The following is a 23,604-nucleotide window of genomic DNA, read 5'->3' as shown; positions in this document are numbered from 1 at the left end:
GGGAACGGAGCCACGGCTGCTCCACTACAAAGCCCTTGCTGTGGACAGGCTGCATCAGACAGCCGGGGTTCCTTACAGTCTGTGTTCTCAGACACATAGTTTGACGTTGTGTCAAATTCACTGGCGATAGCACAGGATTCACAGCTGAAAGGAGATAGGCCCAACAGAACTTTGGGGGAAATTCCTGAAGCCCTGGCAGGGTTCCCGTGCAATTTTTGTTTCTTTGTAGAAGCAGATAAGCCTTCGGGCACCAAGCAAAATGACTGCCCTTTCCCATCAAATTGCCTAGACTGGGGAGGCGGGTGAGTGTCCCCACAGTCTGGAAAGCTCCATTGATGAGATCTCTCAGGACGTGTCTCCATGTGGTACTAAGTGGGACTGGTTACCTGCCATCATGCAGGAGGCAGAAGGACCTGCACTCGTATTTAACCAGAACCATGGCTTCTTCCCCTGGAGGACATATGGAGGTGATCTCTGGGCACCTGCCTTGGCTAAGGGGAATGGAAACCTATTCCAGCTAGAAGGTTAGTCACCGCAGAAGAGAACCTTTTCATGTTGGCCATGGTGACAGCTTGCCATTCACTCCATATAAAGGAGTCTTGAGGCAGAAAACCCTTCTAGGCATGGGAATCATAGTAGTCAATAAAAGCAACATTATGCTCTTAAGGGATGGGCTGCCCGTGGATGGAGATATTCAATGACGTCTCAGACAATCAGAAGCACTGCATACATTCTGACCCATGTAACCCTCACCTGTGCTGTCCCAAGTATTTATCACCCCTGTTAAAAACCAAGGCAGCGCCGGGCGGTGGTGGCGCATGCCTTTAATCCTAGCACTCAGGAGGCAGAGCCAGGCGGATCTCTGTGAGTTCGAGGCCAGCCTGGGCTACCAAGTGAGTTCCAGGAAAGGCTCAAAGCTACACAGAGAAACCCTGTCTCGAAAAACCAAAAAAAAAAAAAAAAAAAAAAAAAAAAAACCAAGGCATTGGGCTCTTCGATGAGTTAACTGGGTCCCCACACCCTGCAAGTAGCAGTTGAGCATTTCAGGCTAGTGGGCATGGGCTCACTGCACCCTTTATTTCCTTTTTAAAAATTGTGTGCAAGAGTTGTGGAATCTTGCACTTGTTACTGTAAGTGAGTGTGTGCACTCATGGGAATGCACTCATATATGCACGCATGTGGAGGACAGGTCAGTGTTGGACGTCTTTTCTCAATCGCTTCCCTCCTTCAGTTTTTGGAACAGTCTGCCACTGTACCTGGAGGTCATGGGTTCAGCTAGCCTGCCTGGCCAAGGAGCTTCAGAGATCCCAAGTCTCCATCTTACCCCGGCACTGGGCTTATAAGCATGCTTTGCTATGTCCAGATATTTTTCCCCAGTCACTTATTTATTTTTTTAAAAGTTCATAATGCCTATAATGTTTAGCTCAAACCAACCTCCTCATTTCTTCCCCTCCAATTTCAGCTGTATGTCCCTACTACTACTTTCCCATCCCAACTTCATGTGGTCCTCTTTTTAAACCCACTGAGTCTTTAGTGCTACTCAGACGTCCAGGGGTGTGGGGCCCTCTACTGGAGCATGGGTAGCCTCTCAGGGGCCACATCCCTAAAGAAAACTGACTCTCCCTCCCACAGCAACTATCAATTGCCAGTAGCTCCTCAGATAGGGGTGGGACTTCGTAAAACCTGCCCCCACCCTGGGATTTTGGCTGGCTGGATCCTCTATAGGTCTCATGCATGCACTCACAGCCACTGTGAATCATTATGTGCAATGGCCCTGTCCTGTCTGGAAAACTCTTGTTTTGCTGTAGACATCTAATTCCTCTTCTACAACAATCCCCGAGCCTTTGGGGGAGGGACATCAGCACTATTTGGTCTCTTATTCTCTGAATATTGACCAGTGCTGATCTCTACAAATCATCATGTACAAGAAGCTTTTCTGAAGAGGGATGAGAGATGCACAAGTCTCTGATCTAAAGATGAGAATTTGGTCAGGGGCAGTTTGTTGCTATTTCTGTTAGCAGAATAATAGTACTAAGTTCTTCCAGCTCTTATGCAGGGTCTGGAAATCCAAACTCAGTCCCCATGCTCACAGGACAGGCACTTTATTGGTTCTACTGTCTTCCTCAGCTTCTACTTCACATTTTGCATGTGACCCACTAGGCTCTCAGTTGACTCTGAGGCCAAAAGGTCTGGGATGGGGACTGTGGTTCTGCACTTCTGACAAATTCCTAGGTGATGCTGCTGCTGCTAACTCCTGGACCACATGGCCTGAAAATTATCAATGGAATTTAACAAAATAATCGGCATCAGAGGGGTGGGGTGCTGTGGAAATACAGAGCGGGAAGAGGATTTATGGCTGGGGAGAAGAGAGATTTGTTCTAAAGATCACCCAGACACCAGGGTTGTGCTTGTAAGGATGAGAGAAGGCACACAGGATAAACAAGACCCAGACAGGGAGGCCTGGGTGGTCAGAATAAGGCGGAATAGATATATTTGGAGTCTTGAATGGAGGCCGAGGATGCTATCATGTTTCATTAGGAAAGCAGGGGAGCCTTACATGTTTCTGAGTGAGGAAGGGACAGGAGGCACACAGGTCTATGCAGGATGCAGAGTCTGGAGTGGGAATTGAGAGCTGGTTCTAGTCTAAGCTCTTGTTTCCTGACCCTGGAGATGTGGGGCAGATGATATTCCCTCTTAGTCTCACATATAAAATAAGAAAACATGCTCCCTCCCTTCTCTTGCCTTTCTGTCTTTCCCGGAGCTAAGCTCCTCAGAGGGTGTTTACACCTGCTCTGTGCTGTCTTCATCAGGACTTTGTGGTATTATCCTTTCCCAAGCTTAGGAGACTGAGGATTGAGGTTGTAGAAACCCTTCAGGGTGGTTCAGGAAATGGATGGATGGCTAAGGGTACAAAGTGCATGGATGACATGCAGAATAGACAACACATCAGGCTTCTTTGGACCTGGAGCCCCATCAACTCAAGCCTCCCCCGTACCTTCCTCTCTGCTGCTTCTTTCCTCCACTCCAAATGCTCCCCCACATTTCCAACTTGACGGCCTCACTTAAGATGCCCTAGCCCCTTCAGACCCACGACAGTTCGCAATAAACACATGCTTATTATTTTAAATTCTGAAATGTGGTTGCTCTGTCAGTCAGTAGAGTACAGGAGTTCTGGATTAAAATAAATTGAGCAGGACAGGGAAGTAGAGTTTGGATAGTATATTTTATACACACACAAACACACTGCTTGCCAACCTCCAGAAAAATCCCAAGTGAGGGTGATATAACTACTGATTTTAAAGAATTTGGGTTCTTCTGGGACAGGAGTTTCCTTTAGGAGGGGAGAGAAATCTCTCTGAATTTCTGCTTTCTGAACAGCATCTCTGTGTGTTCCCCAATTACACATTTAATTATTTATTTTTAATGTTGAACTTTATGTATGTGAGTATTTTCCTTGTAGGCTCTTTCTGTGTACCATGTACAGGCCTGATGCCCACAGAGGCCAGAAGAGGGCGTTAGATCCCCTGAAACTGGAGTTACAGGAGGTTGTGAGACACATGGGAGCTGGAAATCGAGCCTGGTTCCTCTGGACGAGCAGCCAGTGCTCTAAACCACAGAGTCGCTTCTCCAGATGAACCTCAGCTGCCCCCTTTGTTTTAGACCTGCTAGGACATTACAGGGAAGGGCTCCAGTCATCAGACACACAAGTCTTCCTGAAGTTCATCTGGAACTGCTCAACAGGGGCTGCAGAGAAAGGGACGGCCAGGATGTTCTGCAGGCAGATGAGCTTTGGGTGTTCCTGAACATGGTATGTGAGGATCGTGACAAACAATCCAGGCTTCCTGCTACGGAACCCGGAGGGACTCAGCCCAAACCAAGAAACAGACCAGACTCTAAAATTGACAGCCCCTAAGCTATTCAAACCTGAGTGGGTTAAGGTGATCGTCAATCTTCACCTTGCTCTCAGGGAACTGAAGGTTTTCTGGAGACTTTGTGATCTTTCTATCAATGTCTGACATTCAATTTGGAAAAATTCTCAGGCACACAGAGACCATGTCAAAATCAAACTCGGCTGGGAGAACAAGTCTGTGGGTGATATTGCTATGGACGTTGTCAGGCTCGGCTGTTGAAATTTGTCATTAACTTGGCTAGGAGATGAGGTGGGGAACTGGAGGGAGGAGTCATTGGCGAACTGGGGTGTGTGAAGAAGAATTAGACAGATAATTCGGAACTGAAAGACCCCCCACACGAAAACAAAGACTGAATAAAGAGGCTCTGTGGCCGGTGAGACACACGTGAAGGGAAGATTAGCTGTCTAGAAGACACCTCAAAATCAAATATCCAATAAAGGCCCCAAAAAGACAAAAGGGTAGAAAATAAGAACTGAAATCTTATGGTGACGACGATAATTCAGAAACATAGAGGAGGTCCAATGAAATGAAATGAACGCACAGGCCATGTCTGCCTTATTGCTTGCCTCTCATTATAATTCCGTCTGTGTTCCACCTGCCTTTAGAAATTCAAGTGCTCCGTTCTCTCGTCTAGAGCGCTTCACATGTGGCAACTTTAGTCTAAATTACTGAGATTTGATCCAATTATAGATGCAATGTCTTGGTCAGACTACCCATGTTTAAAGTGCTGGATAGCCACACACAGCTGCCGACAACACTCACATGGAGCATTTCTGTCCACACAGAAAGTCCTGTTGAACAATTGGATCAATCCCTGACGCTGTATATGGGTTTTTGTTTTGTTGTTGTTGTCGTCTGTTTAATTCCCTAGTGTGATGTTCAAAGTTTTGCTATTATAACTCCTTTCTCTGCTGGAAGCAGAGTAAATCCAGTGATCAACCACCAAACAGAAGAAGACAAAATAATCTCAAGACTAGGAGCCTGTTGTCTTTCAGAGTGTCTTGCATACAGAGTGGTGCTCAGGGCCCGATCCCTGCCATTGCATGACTCTGGGTACTTCTGTCTAGAAATAAATATGCAGCCCTGCACCATGGAAGATGGAAAAATCATGAAGGAACTGGTGATTTAGTTTTGACCCCCATAAAGAAACTCTTTACATTTATATTTATTTATACTTTGGCTTTGCCATTTCCTGGCTTTCAAACCCAGACAGATTTCTTTGTATGTCCTGGGGCCCAGGTTTCTCAGCTGTTGTGTTTCTCCTGGGTGTCTGGGTTGTGATGATTTAAGGCAGTTTTGTTAATACGGAAATTTTAAATTTAAGAGACATTGGTACCACATGACACCATTTGAGGTCCCAGTGTGGGTCAGGGCTGTAAGCTGCTGTGTATCATGTTGTCCTGTCTCTTTGTTTTCAGTGATCTCCCTCAAGGCTGCTGAGGATTCATCATTTGAGAAAAAGAAAGTGACCTGGGCATTATTTGAAGGTAAGTCTGGTGTCTTGATGCAGCCTCATTTCTAGACAGTAAGAAGAGAAGAGGAACAAAAGAGGGGGGGGGGGTCTAGTTTCTTAACTTTTTCATAGCATCAAGTTATGTTCCCGGACTGATCTTTGCAGGAGTGAGATGGGAATCCCTATTGAGGAAAGTGGTGTGAAAGGCTTATTCTGCTCAATTCTATTTGTTTCCTTGCCCCACCCCACAACCCCAATCTCTCTCCTAGGTGATACTAAGGAGGGACTTCCATGTGATGGCAAATTAAAGAATATGTCTACTGAAACGACCTTTAATTCTTAGTTGCTTAGAAAGACTGGTATGCTAGAAGAGTTTGAAAGCTGCAAGCAGTGGTTTTCATCCCATGCTGGAGCCACTCAAGGAGCTTTAAAAAAACCAGGATGCTTGCAGGAGATTCAGACTTAGCTGAAACCTATTAATTCCTTCCTTTTGATTCCATCATGCAGCAGGCCAGGAGCCATGGCCTGAGAGACAGTTGAGGAAGCAGCCCCTGGGAGCTGGTGGTGAATGCATGCTGAACTGTGAGGTGGTGCCTTATGTTTTTGAAATGACTGTAGCATTCAGTTTTGACACACTTTTCAGCATGATTTGAATGTCAAAGACACTTCATATAATGTAAACCTCTGGCATCCATTCAAGTATGAGTGGCGTTCTTGATAGTGCTTTTGCCCCTGCAGGGGACATTTACTGGTGTCAGTTTTGGTTGCTTCAAGTATGGGGATGCCACTAGCATCTTGTGGATAGAGGGGATGTATGAGACAGTCCCCAAGTCTGCCCCCAAATGCCAAGACTTGGGAGGCTACAGGTCTCTTCCCCAGAGAAAGGACAGCGGAGAAATGGTCATCACAAAATAACTGAGGATTTTGACCATAAGCAATGACATCATGTGCTCTAAGTTCTCAGTCAGAGCCTTTGATCAAGGATGGGGCTTAATGTCAACCGGGGACAGGACCTTGGAAGGATTTCGTCTTGTGAAGTCTTTGGGTTGATTGATGAGGAATGAGCTGGTCAAAGGGGCTAAAAAGAGGTGTGCCCCCCAACCCCTGTGAGACAAGCAAGACAGTAGGCAGCAGAAGGAGAGCCAGCCTTATGGGGACACCACAGCAATTTGAAACTACCTTTTCTAGTAGCGTGTTAGATACCATATCTTTGAAAAATTTGACTCTAATTGTGGTTGGCAAACCACACACTTGGATGTAACCCTAGTTTGCCAGGATGTCTTGTTTAGTTTTAGAGTTGCAAGTAGTTTGGTTTTTGTTTTGTTTTTTTTTCCTCATATCACATTTTGTCCAATAATGAATCTTTATATTTCTGGAATTTTCTTCTACGCTTCCTAATTGCCCTTTTCTGTATCTGATGACTTTCTCCTAGTCCGAAGTTCCCTCCCCCTGCCTCTCACTCTGCTTCCTCTTGGCCAGAGATAAAAGTGGCGTCTTTCCCAGAGAGGGAAGCTGTGGGAAAGAGGAGGAAGGTTCCCCTTCTCCTTGCAATTGAGTGACATCGAGGCAGTCTGGCCGAGCTTTGCCGCATGACTCTGAAGCTGTCTTAAGCCCTGGTGTTCTGATGGGGTGGAATAATGGAGATGGCTGTGGGTGTCTGTAAGGAAGGTCACTGAAGAATGTGCCGGAGGGAGCCCTGGCTCCACCTCTGCAGTCCTGATAATCACAGTAGGAAGCTCATGTTCACAGGAGTGTGAGGTGGTTTTGATGGGAATGGTCTAAGGACTGTATTTTGAAACTGCAATGGTACAATTTAAAAAAAAAGACTATTTGGAAGGACTGTAGACGTCAGTTTTGGTACACTTTGCAGGATGATTTGGATCTCTAAGACACTTCGTATAATTGGCAACATTTTATAATTCCACAGATGTAGACTAATAAGCTAACTCCGACCTTAACTATAAGTGCAATATGTGGCCCAGCATGGACTTTCTTCTCAATGGAGACAATCAAATCCTATCAAAGACTGGGCGTTGGCGTTCTCATCATGCATCATGCATGCCCAGGGCTGCAGATTGCATGCCTTCTTTCCCTGTGCTGCTGCCGCTGCTGGTCACGGCACTGGTGGTAGCAGCAGTAGCAATCAATGCCCCTGTGCTCTGCTTTTTTAACCCGCCACAGCTTTGGCAAGGTCAAGGGTGTAGTTGAAACTCTCTGGCACAGGATCTCAGGCCTTTTTGCCCTTTTGTTCCTGATTGGAAGAGCTTCAGTGTGGGTTGTGGACAGATATCCATCCTCCTGGGGCTTAGCTGGGCCTGGCTGTGTGCCTGCCCAACAAAACAAGCATTGATTGTCAGGGCTCTTGATGAGATATTGGAGTGAGTTAAAATCCCTCAGGGCTATCACTCAGGTATTTTTGCCCTGAGCAAGATGGTATTACAGGCTACATTAAAAACTAGTGGAAGTACGCAGAGTTTTATTGCCGGAACAGCTATTCCCCAAGCTCTCGCCTTTGAACTGGAAATGTAGAATACTGACCCTGGCTTTCTTGATTGTTGTTTTGTGTGTGTATGTGTGTGTGTGTGGGGGGGGGGTGCAGGGGAGTGTTTGGTTGTGCTAAGGAATGCTGGGGTCACCCAGTTTCAAAGCAGCACTGAATACTCTGTCGTGTTGCCAGGCAACAGGTGCCTTTGTCCTGCCTGGGTTGGCTGGCAGTCTGGGAGGATGGGCAGGAGCTGGCACACAAGCGCTGTCACCCTGTGGTGGCCTCCCTGTGCTGTGCACAGCCACAGCAGCCTGCTGGCCTCGCCATCTGCTCCGAGGAGACCTGGATTTTTTGCAGCTTGTCTAAAAATGGCAGTGGTGTCTTTAGCAGTCCAGTGGCAAAAAACAGAATTGCAAACAGATTCGGGGACTAAAACGTGATATTTGTTATTGCTGTTGAGTGTGTAGGCATGGGAATCTTTTACTTTGTTATTTATGTATTCATTTATTTTGCATTTGTTTATTTTATTACATATTTGGACAGAATGAAATTCAGTGTGTTGCACAGTCTGTGCTTTTACTTTACCACAGAGCCAAATGCCCAGTATTATGGGGTCATTCATTCATTTATTGATTCATTTGGTACCTTGGGCCTTGTGCATGCTATGAGTACTCCACGACAAAACTGCACAGCCCAGCCTCCCTGCCTTGGGGTATTTAAAAGCTGCCTGTGTTAAGTTCAGGTCTAAAGTTTTAACATTATTTGTCTAGGCTTGATTTTGAAACTTTTTGAGCTATCTTTTTAGAAATAGATTCTTTTTTTTCCCCACACTAACTAAAGGACACGTGTGAGGAAAGAGTGACATCAGTCAGAATGCCAGCCTCTAGAACACAGGGCAACTTGCCTGAGCTGTCGCTGTGAAAAGATGACCCTGGAGTCTTCTGATCTTGTGGCCCTGGCTTTGGGTTAGCCTTTGTTTACAGAGAAACCTGGGGTCAGTGCAGAGTCAGTTTTGAACAGGTTCGCCTTCCTTTTATGTAGTAAAGGAAGTGCTTGGCACAGAGACAAAGTCAGAGCTTCTCAGTATTGATCGCTGCCTGATCTAGGGAAAGTGGACGCGCAGCTTTTCTCTTCCTGTGAAGTGACATGTTTTAAGGATCTCATAGCTCCAAGAGCAGAGCAGAGAGCATCCACTGTCGCCCATGCATGAAGACCCACGTGTGGGTGGATGGTGCCGACTGGTGGGGGTCCGTTGCCCCCAGGGCCTCTGTGCTTGGTGGAGCATCGGAGCATTGCACACAGGCCAGATGTTCTATGATTCTGCAGCCACAGCTGCCTGGGGAGAGCCAGCTCCCTCTGTGCCACGGCTAGGCTGAGATCAGAAACCACAACTAGACCTTGAGTTCTTTGCCTCCCACCAGGAGAGAGCAGGCCCTGGATGTGTGTGGTGTGTTTGAGAGACTTCTGGTAAGAATGACAATCTCAGAGCTCACCTGCAGCCTTGGTCCTCCTGGGTCCCTTTAGCCTGGAAACATAGAGAGCACATAAATGCCTAGACTGGGGGGCGAGGACACCTTTATCTTGGGGCATAGAAACTTTAGTAAGTCAGTTTTTACCCTCGCCTCCAAGAAGGAAACAGAAGCCAAATTACCGTGCCTTTTTATCAGGGCTGACATCTGACTCCCTCAGAGGCAGCTTTGTCTCCATCTGCCCCAGTTCCATCTGGCCCAGCAAGGCAATTGGGTTATTTACCACTTTTCCTCCCCTACCAGCCAGCCAAGTTCCTGGAGTTATCTGCTCAACAATGAGTACACCAGGACTGGCTGTGGAGTCACAGGATTTGGACTGTCCTGTGTCCTGGTATCTTGCCCTCAGCTCAGGTCTCTGACCTCGGTCCATCATGACTCGTCCCTCTCAGAATCCGTGCATCCCATTGTTGAATTTCATATTGTTGAAGCAGCAGGACAAGCCTGCCCTCCCTAACCATTCCAGCCTGTCAGTCTATAAAGCCACACACGAGGACACATGTGCCCCTGGACAGAAGCAGTTGGACTTTGCTACCAGGAAAAAGCCACTCTGTTTCCAACTGGACCTCCTCACACCCCATGACATTCCACCCCGTGTAGCCTGGCTTCCACCAGGGCTTTCCCAGCAGCCTCTGCATGGGAAGACCCCACAGTTGCTTATGTCAAGCATTTGGTGCACCAAGGAACTCTTCCCCAGTGCTTCATTCTTGCATTCAGAACTCTCCTTCCAGCTCCCCTCAGCCTCCATTACAGCTCCAGGATCCTCATGGGAGACCTTTCCTTCTGTCAACCCATCTGCCGATTCTCTTAACAGTTAATAAAAGTGGTCAGGTCTACATACGAGTCCCAGGATAGGTGAGGCTATAAAGAGAGACTCCCATCTCATTAAAACAAAACAAGTGTTTCTCCTTGTCCTGTGGCACTTTCTACTTACACCTTCCCCTCACTGTCCATAGGGATTTTGTCCCATGATTTCTCCAACCCAAAGATACCAAAAATGCATGGCTATACCAGTACCTTAAAGAAGTCTTGTAGTATTTGAATATAATCATGTGTGTCTTCATCTCTGGATGACATATGATACTTAGTACACCTGTACTATATAAATAGTTTTAATAACGTGGTATTTAGCCAAGTATGACAAGAAAAAGTGTCTACTGTTCAGTGCAATAAGTTTTTTTTTTTTAAAGATTTCTTGTCTTTGTTACTTTTCTATTGCTATGACAAAAAACAATGACCAAGGCAACTTATAAAAGAAAGCATTTAATTTGGGGGTTTATGGTTCCAGAGGGTTACAGTCCATGACTATGATGGTGGGGAACACGGCAACAGGCAGGCAGTCATGGCACTGGAGCAGTAGCTGAGAGCTTACATCTTGATCCACAAATGTACAGAGAGCTAACTGGGAATGGTGTGGGCTTCTGAGACCTCAAAGTCCACCCCCAGTGACACACCTTCTCTAACAAAGCCACACCTCCTAATCCTCCCCAAACAGTTCCATCAGTTGTGGAGTAGACCAATTATTCAAATATATGAGCCTCTGGGGTACATTCTCATCCAAACCTCCTCATTTATTTATGTTTATTTTGTGTGTATAGATGTGTCCCTGCATGTACATCTATGCACCACATGTGTGCAGGGCCTTCAAAGGCCAGTGGAGAGTGTTGGTTCCTCTAGCACTAGAGTTACAGACAGTTATAAACCACGATGTGGGTGCTGGGAACCAAACCTGTATAATCTGCAAGAATAACAAATACTTTTAAACACTGAACCATCTCTCTAGGCCCCAAGGTTGCTGTTACTGTTTTTGAATAGTTTTGATCCATGATTGATTGAATTTGTAGATGTGGAAGTTGGAGACACAGAGAAACAACTATGCTTAATTTTTAGTTCAAACTTCTAAGTAGCCCGGAATAGAAATCTACTCAGTCTAGCTTAGACAAAAATGTTGACTAGCTCTAAGAACATGAAAGGACTTTCCAACTCCAGGCATGGCTTCTGCCAGGCCTCCCTAGGGCTCTGGCCAAACAGGAGACTCAAAGGAACTTGGATGTGTAAGTTCGTTGTCTCTCGCTTCTGGGTCATTGACCACCTACATCTCCAGTTTTCAATTATGATGAATCAGATTTACCTTTTCTAATGATTGAACATGTATGCTGGGTGGGTGCTCTGTCTCTGAGCTGTGTCTCTAGCCATCAAGGTTTACTCATAGGGAGAATGCCTCTGATGACAAGATTGGAACTCTGCCTCTTAGATTTAGACCTGAAGGTTTTCCTCTTATGCATTTCTCACTCCCCCCAAAAAATCTTTATAATTTACATTTGAAATTCTTTTTTTGTGGTTTGTTTTGAGTTAATGTTTATGATAACGTGCCCTTCAGATCTCTATGTGTATGCTGTCCTTGTGTGCTGCGTGGGGATCCTCAGCGTTCTCCTCTTCACCCTGGTCATCGCCTGGCAGTCGGTGTTTCACAAGAGGAAATCTAGAGGTAAGAAATCAGATAAGGTCATGTCTGGAATGGGTAGCCACCCACCCACACACAGGCGGAAGATGGCGGGCAAAGTATCACCTTGGTGGGAAGGCATCCTGGGCCAGTAATTGTCTGCCTGGAATCAGAAAGCAAAGTGAGTGAGAAGACTGCCTCTCACAGGTGTTGCTGAAATACACTGACTGCCGTCACACCAGCTAAATTCTGCTTCCTCTCGTCTCTTCCTGGGGCTTTGGGTTCCTTAACTCCTATCATGTTATTCATCCGGAGGAGGCGGGGGCTGGAGCCGTGTGGCACTGCACTCTGGCTCAACTTCTTAAGAGTGAGTTTTGGGGCCAAATTCCTGAACCAAGGGACTTTCAGATGTCTTCTTGTCAGGTAGGTGGGACTGGAGAGTCTCCTTCTGCTCTTTTCCTGTCTGGGGCCCCCTCTTTCCTCATCAGCGTCCCTGATCCCTGGAGTCTGTCCTTGGTCCTTTCTCTCCTGCCTTCTTTCTCAGGCATTGCATTCCATGACTCCTCTCTCCTTAGAAACGCTGCCGATCCTAACCAGAGTCCAGCTCTCTTTCTAAGCTCAATTTCCCGAGTCCAGTGGTTCTGAGAATCTGCCCGGCTGCCTGCCTCTGTTCTGTTCTCTGAGGATGGCTCGGCGGACCTTCTTCTTCCATGGTGTTGGCTGCCTTCTTGAGCTTTTCTTTCTTTAAAGCCCCCTGAGTGCTCCTCATGCACACCATCCCCCCAGAATTTCCAAAACCAGTTGGGGACACAGTTGCTTTCAGAGGTGATCAAGACAGACTGAGCCCAGTGTCAACAGTACCTCCTCACTTAGCAACCAAGGACCCAGCCCCTGTCCCTCTCCTCCCTCACGGAGACTTGAGGGACAGAAATGCACCGGTCTGAGAGCTGGGAAGGAAGAGACACTGGGACCCTGAGCACATTCCTGGTGACATGTGAGTAAATCATACATCACTGTCACTATTAACCCTAGCTTATGGATCTGGGAGGAGTTGGCTTCTGTCCGTGCTCACAGGGACCTTTAAACTGGGAAACTGAAGGACAGCTATGACAAGGACAAGACTGGGAAAACCAGGAAGGAAGGATGGGCGTCCAGGGACTGACACCACAGGAGACTGTTGCTCAGGGGTGAGGAGGGGGGGTTCTGGACCTGGAAGAGCTGCTGTTGTCATGGGGTACAGGGGCTAAGAGCACTGTCTTGCAGAAAACCTGGGTTCAATTCTCACCGCCGACATGACAGATCACATGGGTAACTCCAGTCCCAGGGAATCTGACATTCTCTTAGGGTCTCCTCCAGCACCAGGTATGAACATGGTGCACAGACATACGTGCAGGCAAAACATCCAGGCGCATAAAACAAAATAAAAAGAATTGCTGTTGTGGGAGAGGGGGTATAGAAGAGCAGTTCGGCCACTGCCCGGATGGAGCAACAAGAGGACTCAAGGATCCTGCATCCACAGCCTCCCTTCTCCAGCACGGGAGTCCCTGGATGCCTTTTCCCTTGAAATTAAACCAAAACCAGCAAGCGGAGAAGACAAAGGTTCATCGGTAGTTTCCAGGGTCTGGATGGGGTTGGCGGGGAGCAGAGAACAGCATGCAGCCCTTGAAATGGAGCCAGGGGTACAGGCCAGCAGCCACACTAGAGCCTGCGTGTTTCCCACCTGACTTGGGTTTCATTGCTCTGCCCTTGGGTACCTTGGTCCATGGCATCTGCCGCTCCATCCAGCTATCCCAGATTTCCCTTGTTCCCAGTCCTCAGCTGCTCCTCTGAGCTTGTGGCAAATGTTTGCCTGTGGGTGTTGGCCCTCTGCCTCCCTTCCAGAGAACTCTGTGTGAGGCAGGGACCATGCATGTGACCCATCCTCCTTGGAATTTGGCTCACAACAGATGCTCCACAATTGATGAACAAATAGATTTGTTTCCCAGCTGCTCTGCTCCCAGCTGTTGGAGCTTAAAAGGCACTGGCAGTTTCTAGACTGGGTGTGTGCTCGGGGCAGCTCCACCAGGGCCTGGGCAGACTTGAGCTGCAGACCCCGTGGGACTTCAGGCAGGACCCAGGAGTCAAAGAAAGGCCAAGAATGGCAGACTGGACACACAGGGGCACCTGGCATCTTCCTCCAGGCCTCACAGAAAGACCTCAAGGAATGGGGATTATGACTGAGTCATCATTGTCCCCTGCCGGGGTGGGCTTTAGGGTGACCACCTGTGCTCAGCATCGAAAGCCCTCCTCAGCTGTCAAGAGCATTGTCTGAGCACCTGCTATAGACCAGGTATACGGCTCCACTCCTCCACGTCCTGTGTAGCCTGCACGGTTCCCGTGAGACGAACAGCATGATGATATCCCTACACTAGCCAGCGGGAGAGGTGAGGCTCAGACTTTAGCTATATCTCAAATGCCCTAGTTTTCTATTCTAGAAAATCCGCAGACATCTGAGGATGATCTTTATGAAGGAACTTTCCGTGGAGGTTGTCCATGAGGTTCTTCCCACACAGATCTGCCTGTCTTCTCTGGTCCTGGGTACATCTTTTGATACGTCTGAGTTTCAGAGAGGAAGATAAGCTTTTCTAGGTGATTCCTAAAGACTCCATAGGATGTGTCTGAAGACATAGTGTTATGGTTTGGGCATAAAATGTCCCTACCAAAGGCTCATGTGTTTGAGGCTGGGTCTCAAGCTGAAGGGACTATTTTGGGAGGTCCTGGGAGCTTAAGGAGGTGGCATATAGCTGGAGGAGGTAGGTACTGGGGTCAGGTTCTTGGGGTTTTCTTGTCACTGGCCCTGTCCTGGTTTGTTTTCTGCTTTTGTTCACCAAGAACTAAAGAGCAGCCTCCTCCACCTGCTGCCCTTCCATGGTGTTCTGCCTGAGTACTAAGGCCAAGCAACCATGGACTGAACCCTCTGCAGCCATGGGCAAGGAACTCCTCCCCCATTTCAGGTGTCTTCCAGGTAGTTTGGTCACAGCTACATAAAAGTCAGTAATACACTCGATGTACATGTGACAGAGACAAGTATGTATGGATGCAGATAGGCCTTAAAATCTGGGGTTAGGGCTGCTCATAGAACCCCAGCTCCTGGTACAGTTTCCAGGAAAGTGCAAAACAAAGCCCACAGGTTTGGTTTGCATGCCCTTGTAACATCCATTATATATTAAAATCGAGCAAAACCATACTTAGAGACATTATATTTAAATTAAATGAGCTTAGGTCCTAGGATCTTATGAATAGGCTTCTTCCTATTCATAATGTGAATTCCAGAAGGTCATTAAAATGGGACAAATCACTTGTGGACCATGTGATTATCACATGTCCAGCATTCCTGTCCTCTGCCTCTCAGGTATAGTCCTCATCAGTACCATAAGCAGAATTATCCAATAAGAAATCCAAATTGTTGCCGGGCGTGGTGGCGCACGCCTTTAATCCCAGCACTTGGGAGGCAGAGGCAGGCGGATCTTTGTGAGTTCCAGGCCAGCCTGGGCTACCAAGTGAGCTCCAGGAAAGGCGCAAAGCTACACAGAGAAACCCTGTCTCGAAAAAACCAAAAAAAAAAAAAAAAAAAAAAAAAAAAAAGAAATCCAAATTGTCTCAGTTGGATGATTCCCCATTGAAAATACCAGCGCTATTGATCAGAATATTTCCGGCTTTGACGTTTTATGCCCCAGTTCAAGGATATTGAGTTTTCAGAGCTGGTGGACAAGTCCAGTAGGGGGGCCAGATCCTCCGGTGGCTCTGCTTCTGCAGCGGCGCTCTCTGGGGCGTTATTCCTATGAACCCTCATTTTTTAGTGGAAAAGGGTAGAACGCAGTGATGGTGATTTGTCCCAGTAATGCCATCTTTCCCGCTTCCAGAATGGAAGCAAAGTAGATCCTAGGTTGGGGAGAGGGAAAGGGTACCTCTCAGTTACCACAGGTAACTGGGGAACAATTGACAACTATTGGGGCCCTAGGGTCTGGAGTGCTGGGCTGTTTCTATGGCAACCACCAGGCCAGGGTATATCCCACAGGAAGTGGCCCCCGTGTGGGCTAGCTGCTGTCAATGGTTATGACTTTCACTGAGAACCCTTAAGCATTTGTGGGCCATACTACATGTGTCCAAATGATTCTGTGACCCTAGGATACTGAAAAATCAAAGACACTTGTCAACTTTATACAGCATTGTCTCACTTCCCATGCACTGAATTATAACAGATTTGCATCATTGTGACTAAAGCTAGACCATAAATAAAGAGCTGAGAATAGTGCTTGGTTTGAAGAGGATCCACTTCTTACTAGGGGGTCCTACTGTGAGCCTGTTGGTTTTTAGTTTTTTCCCCCTTGTTGCTTGGACTTTTGCATGCATGGTTGGGGAAGCCAGCCCCATGCTCTGTTGGGTTACAGAGCACTGAGGTCTGTAGGCTGCTCCTACCCAATAGTGCTTCTTGGTTCCTGCAGCAATATCTGGACAGAGGACATCGGAGGAGCAGACCCACTCCTGAGGACCCTGCAATACTCTTGGCTCTTCCAAAGCCAAGGGCGGCAGGCCAGCTTTCTTGGCTGCCGTTCTGCCCCAGCCATCACTGTTGTGTTTCCAGGACCCCCAGCTGGGCTATGAGCAAAGCTAATTGTACCCATGTGTTGCCAGGCCAGCACAAGCACACTCCATTCTTCTCCCTAGCACAAATCTCTGTCCTTGCTCTGGGTTAGTGCCTGTAGTGCCCAGGACCTCATCCCAGGGCCTCTTCAGCTGAGTCATCCTAGAGAAGAATACCAGTCCTGGGGGCCAGGACTGAGCTCTGAATTTTAGTGTTTTCTCAGGACACTGGTTTCTAAGGCCGTTGCTTTTCAAGAGCCCACCTAGTCTTGCTGGTCCAGGGAGTTTCCAGCGATCCCCAGCCTTCTGTGCCCAAGCTTCCTAAAGTTGGGTCTGTAAGGCATCTTGGAGCCCAGGTTGGAGCGGTGGTGGCCTTTCCTTACCATCTGAACTCTTCACTGGGAGCTCTTGTTCCTTTCCGTTTGCATCTGTCTTCTGAGACCAGAGACTGGACAATCCAAGGCTCGTTACAAACTATGCCTCCCCTGCCTGCGTCTCTGTGAGGAAGAACCAAATGGCTTATGGCCTTTTCCTCCAGAGATACAAGGAAGAGGGCACTAGGGACTGAGTCCCACTCACTTGGGAGTAGAGACCACAAAAGACAGAATGGTTGGCTGGGATGACAGAGAATGGAAGGATGACCTGAGGAGGTCAAAGGGCTCAGAGACACCTGGTATCCCCAAGGTCAACCTCCCCCTTTGTCCTTTGGCAGATCGATCCACGGGCTACACTTAGTACTACTGGTTCTGGGCAGGCCCGCTGAGACTGGTGGAGAAGGGGCTATCTTCCCTTTGTGAGCCTGTGAGCTTCCGAAAGAGTTCTGGACTTAGAGCCTAGATTCAAGTTCCTTTATCCACAAAGCAAGTCAGAAACTGCCAATGAATTATATTTGAGCCCCCAAATCTCCCAACTGTAAAATGGGGAGGGGTGTTGCTCTTATCTTTCAGGACTCTGGGAGTTCTGGGTATGGGCAGAGCAGGTTTCCTGTTAGCCTTCCCTGACTGGAAAAATCCTGGAGAAAACCAGCTGAACAGAGGAAAAGGTTTATTTTGGCACATGGATTCGGAGCTTTAGGTTTATGGTCACTTGACCCCATTGCTTTGGCCCTCGGGGAGGCAGAACTGCAAAGCAGGGAACTGAGCAGTTCCTCTCATGGTGTCTTGAAAGCAGAAGAGGAGAAGGGAGCCCAGAACGAGACATGACACCCAAGACGCACTCCCTTCAACTCTGCTGAGTTTCCGTCACCTCACAGTGTCTCATCACCAAATCATGATCCAGTTGACAGGTCGATCCGTTGATGACGTCGGGGCTCTTACGATGCAATCTATCTCCCAAGGCCGTGCCGCTAAGCATTCCTGCGTTGGTGGCCGTCCAGTGTCATTTCTGTTGCTGTGACAAATACGCTTACTATTCCAAGTCACAGTCCATCATTGAGGGAAGTTAAAGGGAGAACTCAAGGCGGGAATGTGAAGACACCCCCCGCTTGGGCATTACCTTCAACGGAGGAACTCACTTCATAGCCAAAGGTGGCAGGAACCATGGCGGAGTGTGCTTGCTAGCTCGATCACAGGCTCATGCTCATCTAGCTTTTTTTAATACAGCACTGGACCATCTGCTCTGGGAATGGTACTGCCCATGGTGGGCTAGGTCCTCCTACATCAATTTAAAAAGATCAAGACACACTCTCACAGACATGCCCACAAATCAGGCCAGTCTAGGCAAGCCTTCGACTGAGATTCCCTTCCGTGAGACCAGGCTGTGTCGTCAAGTTGATAGTTAAAGCTGACTAAGACAATGCTCAAGCTTTCACTTCATGAGCCCTTGGGGACAATCCCAGATATAACTGTAAACAAGTACCCTCCCTGGTCACGTGCTTCAGGTACCATGCGGGCCACGAACTGTCACGGTAGAGAAATGTGAACCACAGATGTGATCGGTTGTCTCCTTATCAAGGTTTTAAAACAAAATTGGGTGAAAATTCGTTTTAATCTGTTATGTCCGAAGTTTCTAAGGAGAGAACGAGTGAGACCGACTGCACATTGCACACCGAGCTGTGAAGCCTGGCGTCACCACACGCCTTGTTTGGAGCTTGTTTCATTTTGAGGCCTTACAGCCCCTTGGGGTCAGCCCACAGCACGGAACACAGCAGACGGGCAACTTCATGTGTGGTGCTTTTCATTCACCAAATGTGGCTGTTAAGTGGCGCCTGTTACCAAACTCCTCCTGGTCAGCTTCTGCTGTGTGACAGAAGCAGGTGATGCCGCCATGATAGCGGCTGCACTGGCCAGGCGGGGTTGTTTGGGCATGCCTGCTTCCAGGAGGTGGGAGCTGTGGGGCTCCACATGAGGAGAGGACAGTGCTGTGCACAGGGAGGGGAGGACCTCTGCCCTGACTCGTAGGAAATGCACGCAGGCTGTGGACTGGGCCTTGAAGTCAGGCTGCGGGGCTCCCTGACTTGAGTGGGTAGAGAAAGCTCTCTGCAAACAGGGTCCTGGGTGCTATGGAGATCCTGTCCTGGGACTGCTCTGCTATGAGAGGAGATCGCTTGCGAGCAGAGCGAAAACACCCCCAGACCCAGCAAGTGTCTCTGAAAGGCCTAGGAAACCAAAATGAGTGTAAGGGAGGTGCGTGCGTGTGTGTGTGTGTGTGCGTGCGTGCGTGCGTGCGTGCGTGCGTGCGTGCGTGCGTGCGTGCGTGCGTGTGTGTGTGTGTGTGTGTGTGTTGCGTGTGTGGTCAGCCACACCTGCAGGTCCCAACACTACAATAGAACTGATAGGTGGGGGTGTGGTTCCTTCAGCCTGCCTTCCCACTTCTGGTGGAAGTGTGACAGTCACAGGCCCAGCTGGGAAAGTCACAGACTTCAGGCCTGAAACGCTTTGGAGGGACTGGCCATGGTAGTGGCTTTGAACAATGAGGACCTAGCTGAGAAGGAGGAGAAGGATGGTTGTCAGGAAGAGGCTGATGGCTAGAGTGTCTTGTCAGGAGGGGTGAGAAGCATTGGCCTTCCTTTCAGAGCCTTTGGAGATCACCCAAAACAAGACCATGTATGTTGTGTTTTTATCTCGGAGGATAAATGCCCTGCACTAGGTGCTGGGAGGCAGTTATAGAGGGCTGTTCCATCAGTCACCCCCGAGGGGCTTCTTCTCCATCTGGGCTCCCAACCCCCGGAGCTAGTATTGTAATTAGGGGATCCTGTCTCACTGCGCAGCCTCCCACACACTCCTGAACCCTTGCTGCGTGGGTTCTCCCTCCTCAGAGTCCAGGTTAAGCTAGAGCACTGATGTGATTGACATGCTGCTAATGCCTAGTGGTGGCGGGACTCTGGGGACATCCACTTCTCAGAAGCTTACAGTTGTCCAGAGTCCCCTGTGGTCCGGGGTGGTCTATCTTCATCAGTGGGAGTGTTGGCCTGCATTCACTCAGCTCAGACCTCACATTCATCTGTCAAATCGTATTACTGAGACATCCCACCAGACTGGTGCCCTTCTTAGCCAGTGCCCCACCCTAAAGGGAGTCCCCCAGTTTCTCTCCTGCCTCTTCACTCCTCGTCTCTATCTACCCCGTTCCTTTTCCTGCACCTGGACTTCACCTCCCCGAACACAGGGAAGCTCCTGGCACTCTTCCAGGTCTGGGCCCCCGCTCTGCCAGCTGCAGCTAGAGCACAGTGTACACAAGAGACTCGGCGTGGCTGTGTGTGGGTAACACCAGCTCTCCGTTTCTGAGGATGGTGCCCTGTAGACACAGAGGGCTCTGAGTCAGGTCACTCTGCTGGTGACCCGGAAGCCCTTGCGCTCGGGTTACTGTAACAGGACAGCCTGGGCTGCACAATGGAGCCCACTCTGTGGCTTCACTGTCATGGTCCTTGGAGGTCTGAGATGGAGATGCTGCAGTATCAAGGCTGGTTTCTCCTGTGGCTTCTCTCTCTCTCTCTCTCTCTCTCTCTCTCTCTCTCTCTCTCTCTCTCTCTCTCTCTCTCTCCCTGTGGCTTCTCTCTTTGGCACCATCTCCTTATGGTTTACCTGGTTTTCTGTCTGCATTCGTGGCCTGGTCCCTTGCTCTAAAGACACCAGTCTTGTTGAATTAGAACTCACCCCAATGGCCTCATTTTAACTAAACTCTTTCTAAGATCCTATATCCAATTGCGATCCTATTACAACGTACTGGGGATTAGGTCTTCAGCATACGAATTTTGGAGGGAACACAACGTGGTCTGTAACACCTGCTGTGTGGCTGTGAATAAGTTTACTACCCTCTCTGTGCTTTAGTGTCTTTCGTTACAACATAGGAACAGTGTTTAAAGAGGTTCTTGTAAAGCTGAAGTTGGAGAACAGAGCTGTGGGCTTTGAACACGTGTTGCCTCAATAAATTCTTCACAAACTCCATGACCTTGGACTTCTATTTTATGTGTTGTTGACACCTCAATTTTTTTCATTACAAGTGTTGTAAATTGTCTCAAAGGAGTTGTGCTCTCCAGAGCTCTGCAGAAATAGCTATTTTAAAATGATAGGACTGCATCACGCCCTTTTGTATTTTGATTTTGATCACCAGCCCTGTTTATTTTAAGCATCCTATGAAGGCAAAAAACAAAAAGCACCCATTGAAGTGGGGGTGGGGAAGGCCTCGCACAGAAGCCTCGGCTGTTGGGACTGTCATCTGCTCCGTCCACCTCTCCTTTTCTCTTCGTCCACCTGCCCCACAGAGTTTTGTCCTGCTTGCCCACAGCTGTAGAGCTGAGCGACTGTGGTGCTTACCTGCATGCGTGTGCACATGCGCACAAATGTGAGTTCACAATTCTCCATTCCCTTCTCTCTGGGTCTGAGTGTTAAAATGCTGTTAGAAGATCAAATTATCAATACTTCACAATTAACAGTATTTGGGAAGATTACTGTAAAATGAACAACAATAACATAAATAGATCATTTGTTTAGATAAATAATTAATAAGCATAACGTAACATTTTATTGAAAGTGCACTTGTATTGAAATAGATTTTTATTTTTACTTTATATATCCTCACATGTAAATGAGAAGATGAGGACTCAGAATTTGCTTAGGGGTATAGTTCTCCCTCAATCGTGTTCCTGTTTTCTTAATAAATGTGAGCTTGGGAATTTCACCTTCAATACAAAAGAAGGCAAGTTTAGATGGTGTTTTCATATGCTACTCAATACCAAGCACAGCTTTTGAATTATATATGTAAAGAGTTAAATAATGATCTAGCATCAAAGATGCTGTTTAATATGCTGCCAGCTGACACCTGGATCCGCTCATTATTCAATCCTTGTTGGAAGCAAAACATTGCAAATTCCATCCTCCTGAGCTTTAGCTACTAAGCTGGGAGTTATTCGGAGTCTCAGTGGACACGAATGCTTCATGTCAGTTCATGTGTGCTGCTCCCTATGTCAGGGGTCCGTGATGTAAGTCCCACTGAGTAGACAGCATCCCTTGGCTTTGTGAAGTGGAAAAGGTGCTGTTATAAGCAGAGAATAAAAATAACATAGATCTCAGACACATTGCAAGAGAACCAAGAAATTGATTCCTTTCTGACCCAAGAATGTTGTTTTGGATATGCAAACCAAATACTAAAGTCCATTGACCCATATGAAGTTTACAATACTGTCACAAATATGAACGTTCAGTACACACTATGTTGCTATTGTTGTATCCATAAACCATCTAGCCCACAGTAGGTGCTCAGTAAATGGAGTGCAGGAAGGGTTTAGACATTAGTAGAGAGCTGGGTTATATATCTTTTTAGCTCTCCCATGCTGGCAGTCCTGCTCTGGACCTTGCACTGGCTAACTGTGCAACAGATCATCCCAAACACAAGAGCATAAAACAACCATTTTATCTGCTCATCCACAGGTTGGCAGTTGAGACTGAGCTCAGCTGAGCAGTTCTGCTGCTGCTCTCAGCTAGAGTCATTCATGCAGCTACAGTCGGATGGTGGATCGGTTGGGGCTGGCTGTTCTGGGACCTCAACTACCATGGCCAAGGCCTTCTCCATGGGGACTCATATTCCAGTGAACCCACAGAATAATCAACAGCAGAAGGGTTTCCTGTCACAAGCCTCAGATACCGCACTTTTTATGCCTCTGCTTGTGGCACATTGGCTAATGTCCCTTGGATCTAAGCAAGTCATGTGGCCAGGTTCTATTTAGTATGAGGTAGAAGTTATACATAGATATGAACAGATGCAAGAAGGTGGGATTCGCTGGGACTGACCATATAAAGATTTGCCCCGCAACTCAGGATTCCCCAGGCTGTTTCGGCATTCCTCTGTTGAGGTAACCTCAGCTTCAAGTCTTAGATCAGACACATTCTGGATTAGGGGCCCATGTATTTTAATTTTTCCATGATAGATAGAAGTTTGCCTCAAGGAGAACCATTGTAGAAAGATACCTTGTTACAAGGCTTGTTTCTTAAGGACATGTTCTTGTTTTATGCTTGTTTGAAGCAGTCACACTGTACAGCCCAAGGCTAGTCTTGATTAAGATCCTCCTTCCTCAGCCCTCCAAGTGCTGCACCATCATATCTGAATATGTAAGGAGCTCTTTTGAGATCATTAAAGAACACTAACTGAAGAATGAAAGCCTATTTCACAGTGAAAAGGTTATAAGGAGAGATAGTCTGACCCATCTGCTCCAAAAAGCTGTTTTCATGACCCAGAGCTCACAAGTTGGAGGACTTTACCACCCCAGGACCCTTTAGCATAGAATACAACTTAACTTGTCTTGGTCAAAGATGAATATTATGATGTCTTGGGTATGTGGCTTCATATCTGATGTACAGCCCAGAACTGAAATCATATCAAGTCATTGGGGTGCCCTCTGATGTCTCCCAATGCCATGATTTCACCCAAACATTGCAGGCAAGAAGTCCCAAAAGTTGGCTGGTGCAGCCCTAATAACTGAGTAAGATCTGGGTCCCTGCCTTTCAGGTAATGCCAAACTAACCTGTATTTACCAATTATTATTCTTTTTCTTTTCACAGTGAGACATTATTTGGTGAAATGTCCTCAGAACAGGTAGGAATATATTCTTTATTTCTCTTTGATACTTCTTTCTTTTTATAATTTTATAATACCAAGAAGTTGATTAAATACATATTCTTACTAAAAGATGTTGGTCCACAAGAAACAATGTATGTTTTGCATATGTTTGC

The 23,604-nt window shown here is 47.5% G+C and overlaps 1 protein-coding gene across 1 annotated transcript in view; it reads left to right on the top strand.

Annotated features, from left to right (window-relative positions):
- Positions 1 to 23,604, top strand: part of Vstm4 (V-set and transmembrane domain containing 4) — an 86,460-nt gene that overhangs the window by 21,197 nt on the left and 41,659 nt on the right. Inside the window, exons 3-5 of the mRNA XM_028878373.2 lie at positions 5,330 to 5,398; positions 11,756 to 11,863; positions 23,434 to 23,467. Of these exons, the coding sequence (XP_028734206.1) occupies positions 5,330 to 5,398; positions 11,756 to 11,863; positions 23,434 to 23,467 (211 nt within the window). The remainder of the gene's footprint in view (positions 1 to 5,329; positions 5,399 to 11,755; positions 11,864 to 23,433; positions 23,468 to 23,604) is intronic.

The sequence above is a fragment of the Peromyscus leucopus genome, chromosome 9 (genome assembly GCF_004664715.2).
Source record: "Peromyscus leucopus breed LL Stock chromosome 9, UCI_PerLeu_2.1, whole genome shotgun sequence".
NCBI lineage: Eukaryota > Metazoa > Chordata > Mammalia > Rodentia > Cricetidae > Peromyscus > Peromyscus leucopus.
This window is presented reverse-complemented; position numbering and strand designations above follow the sequence as displayed.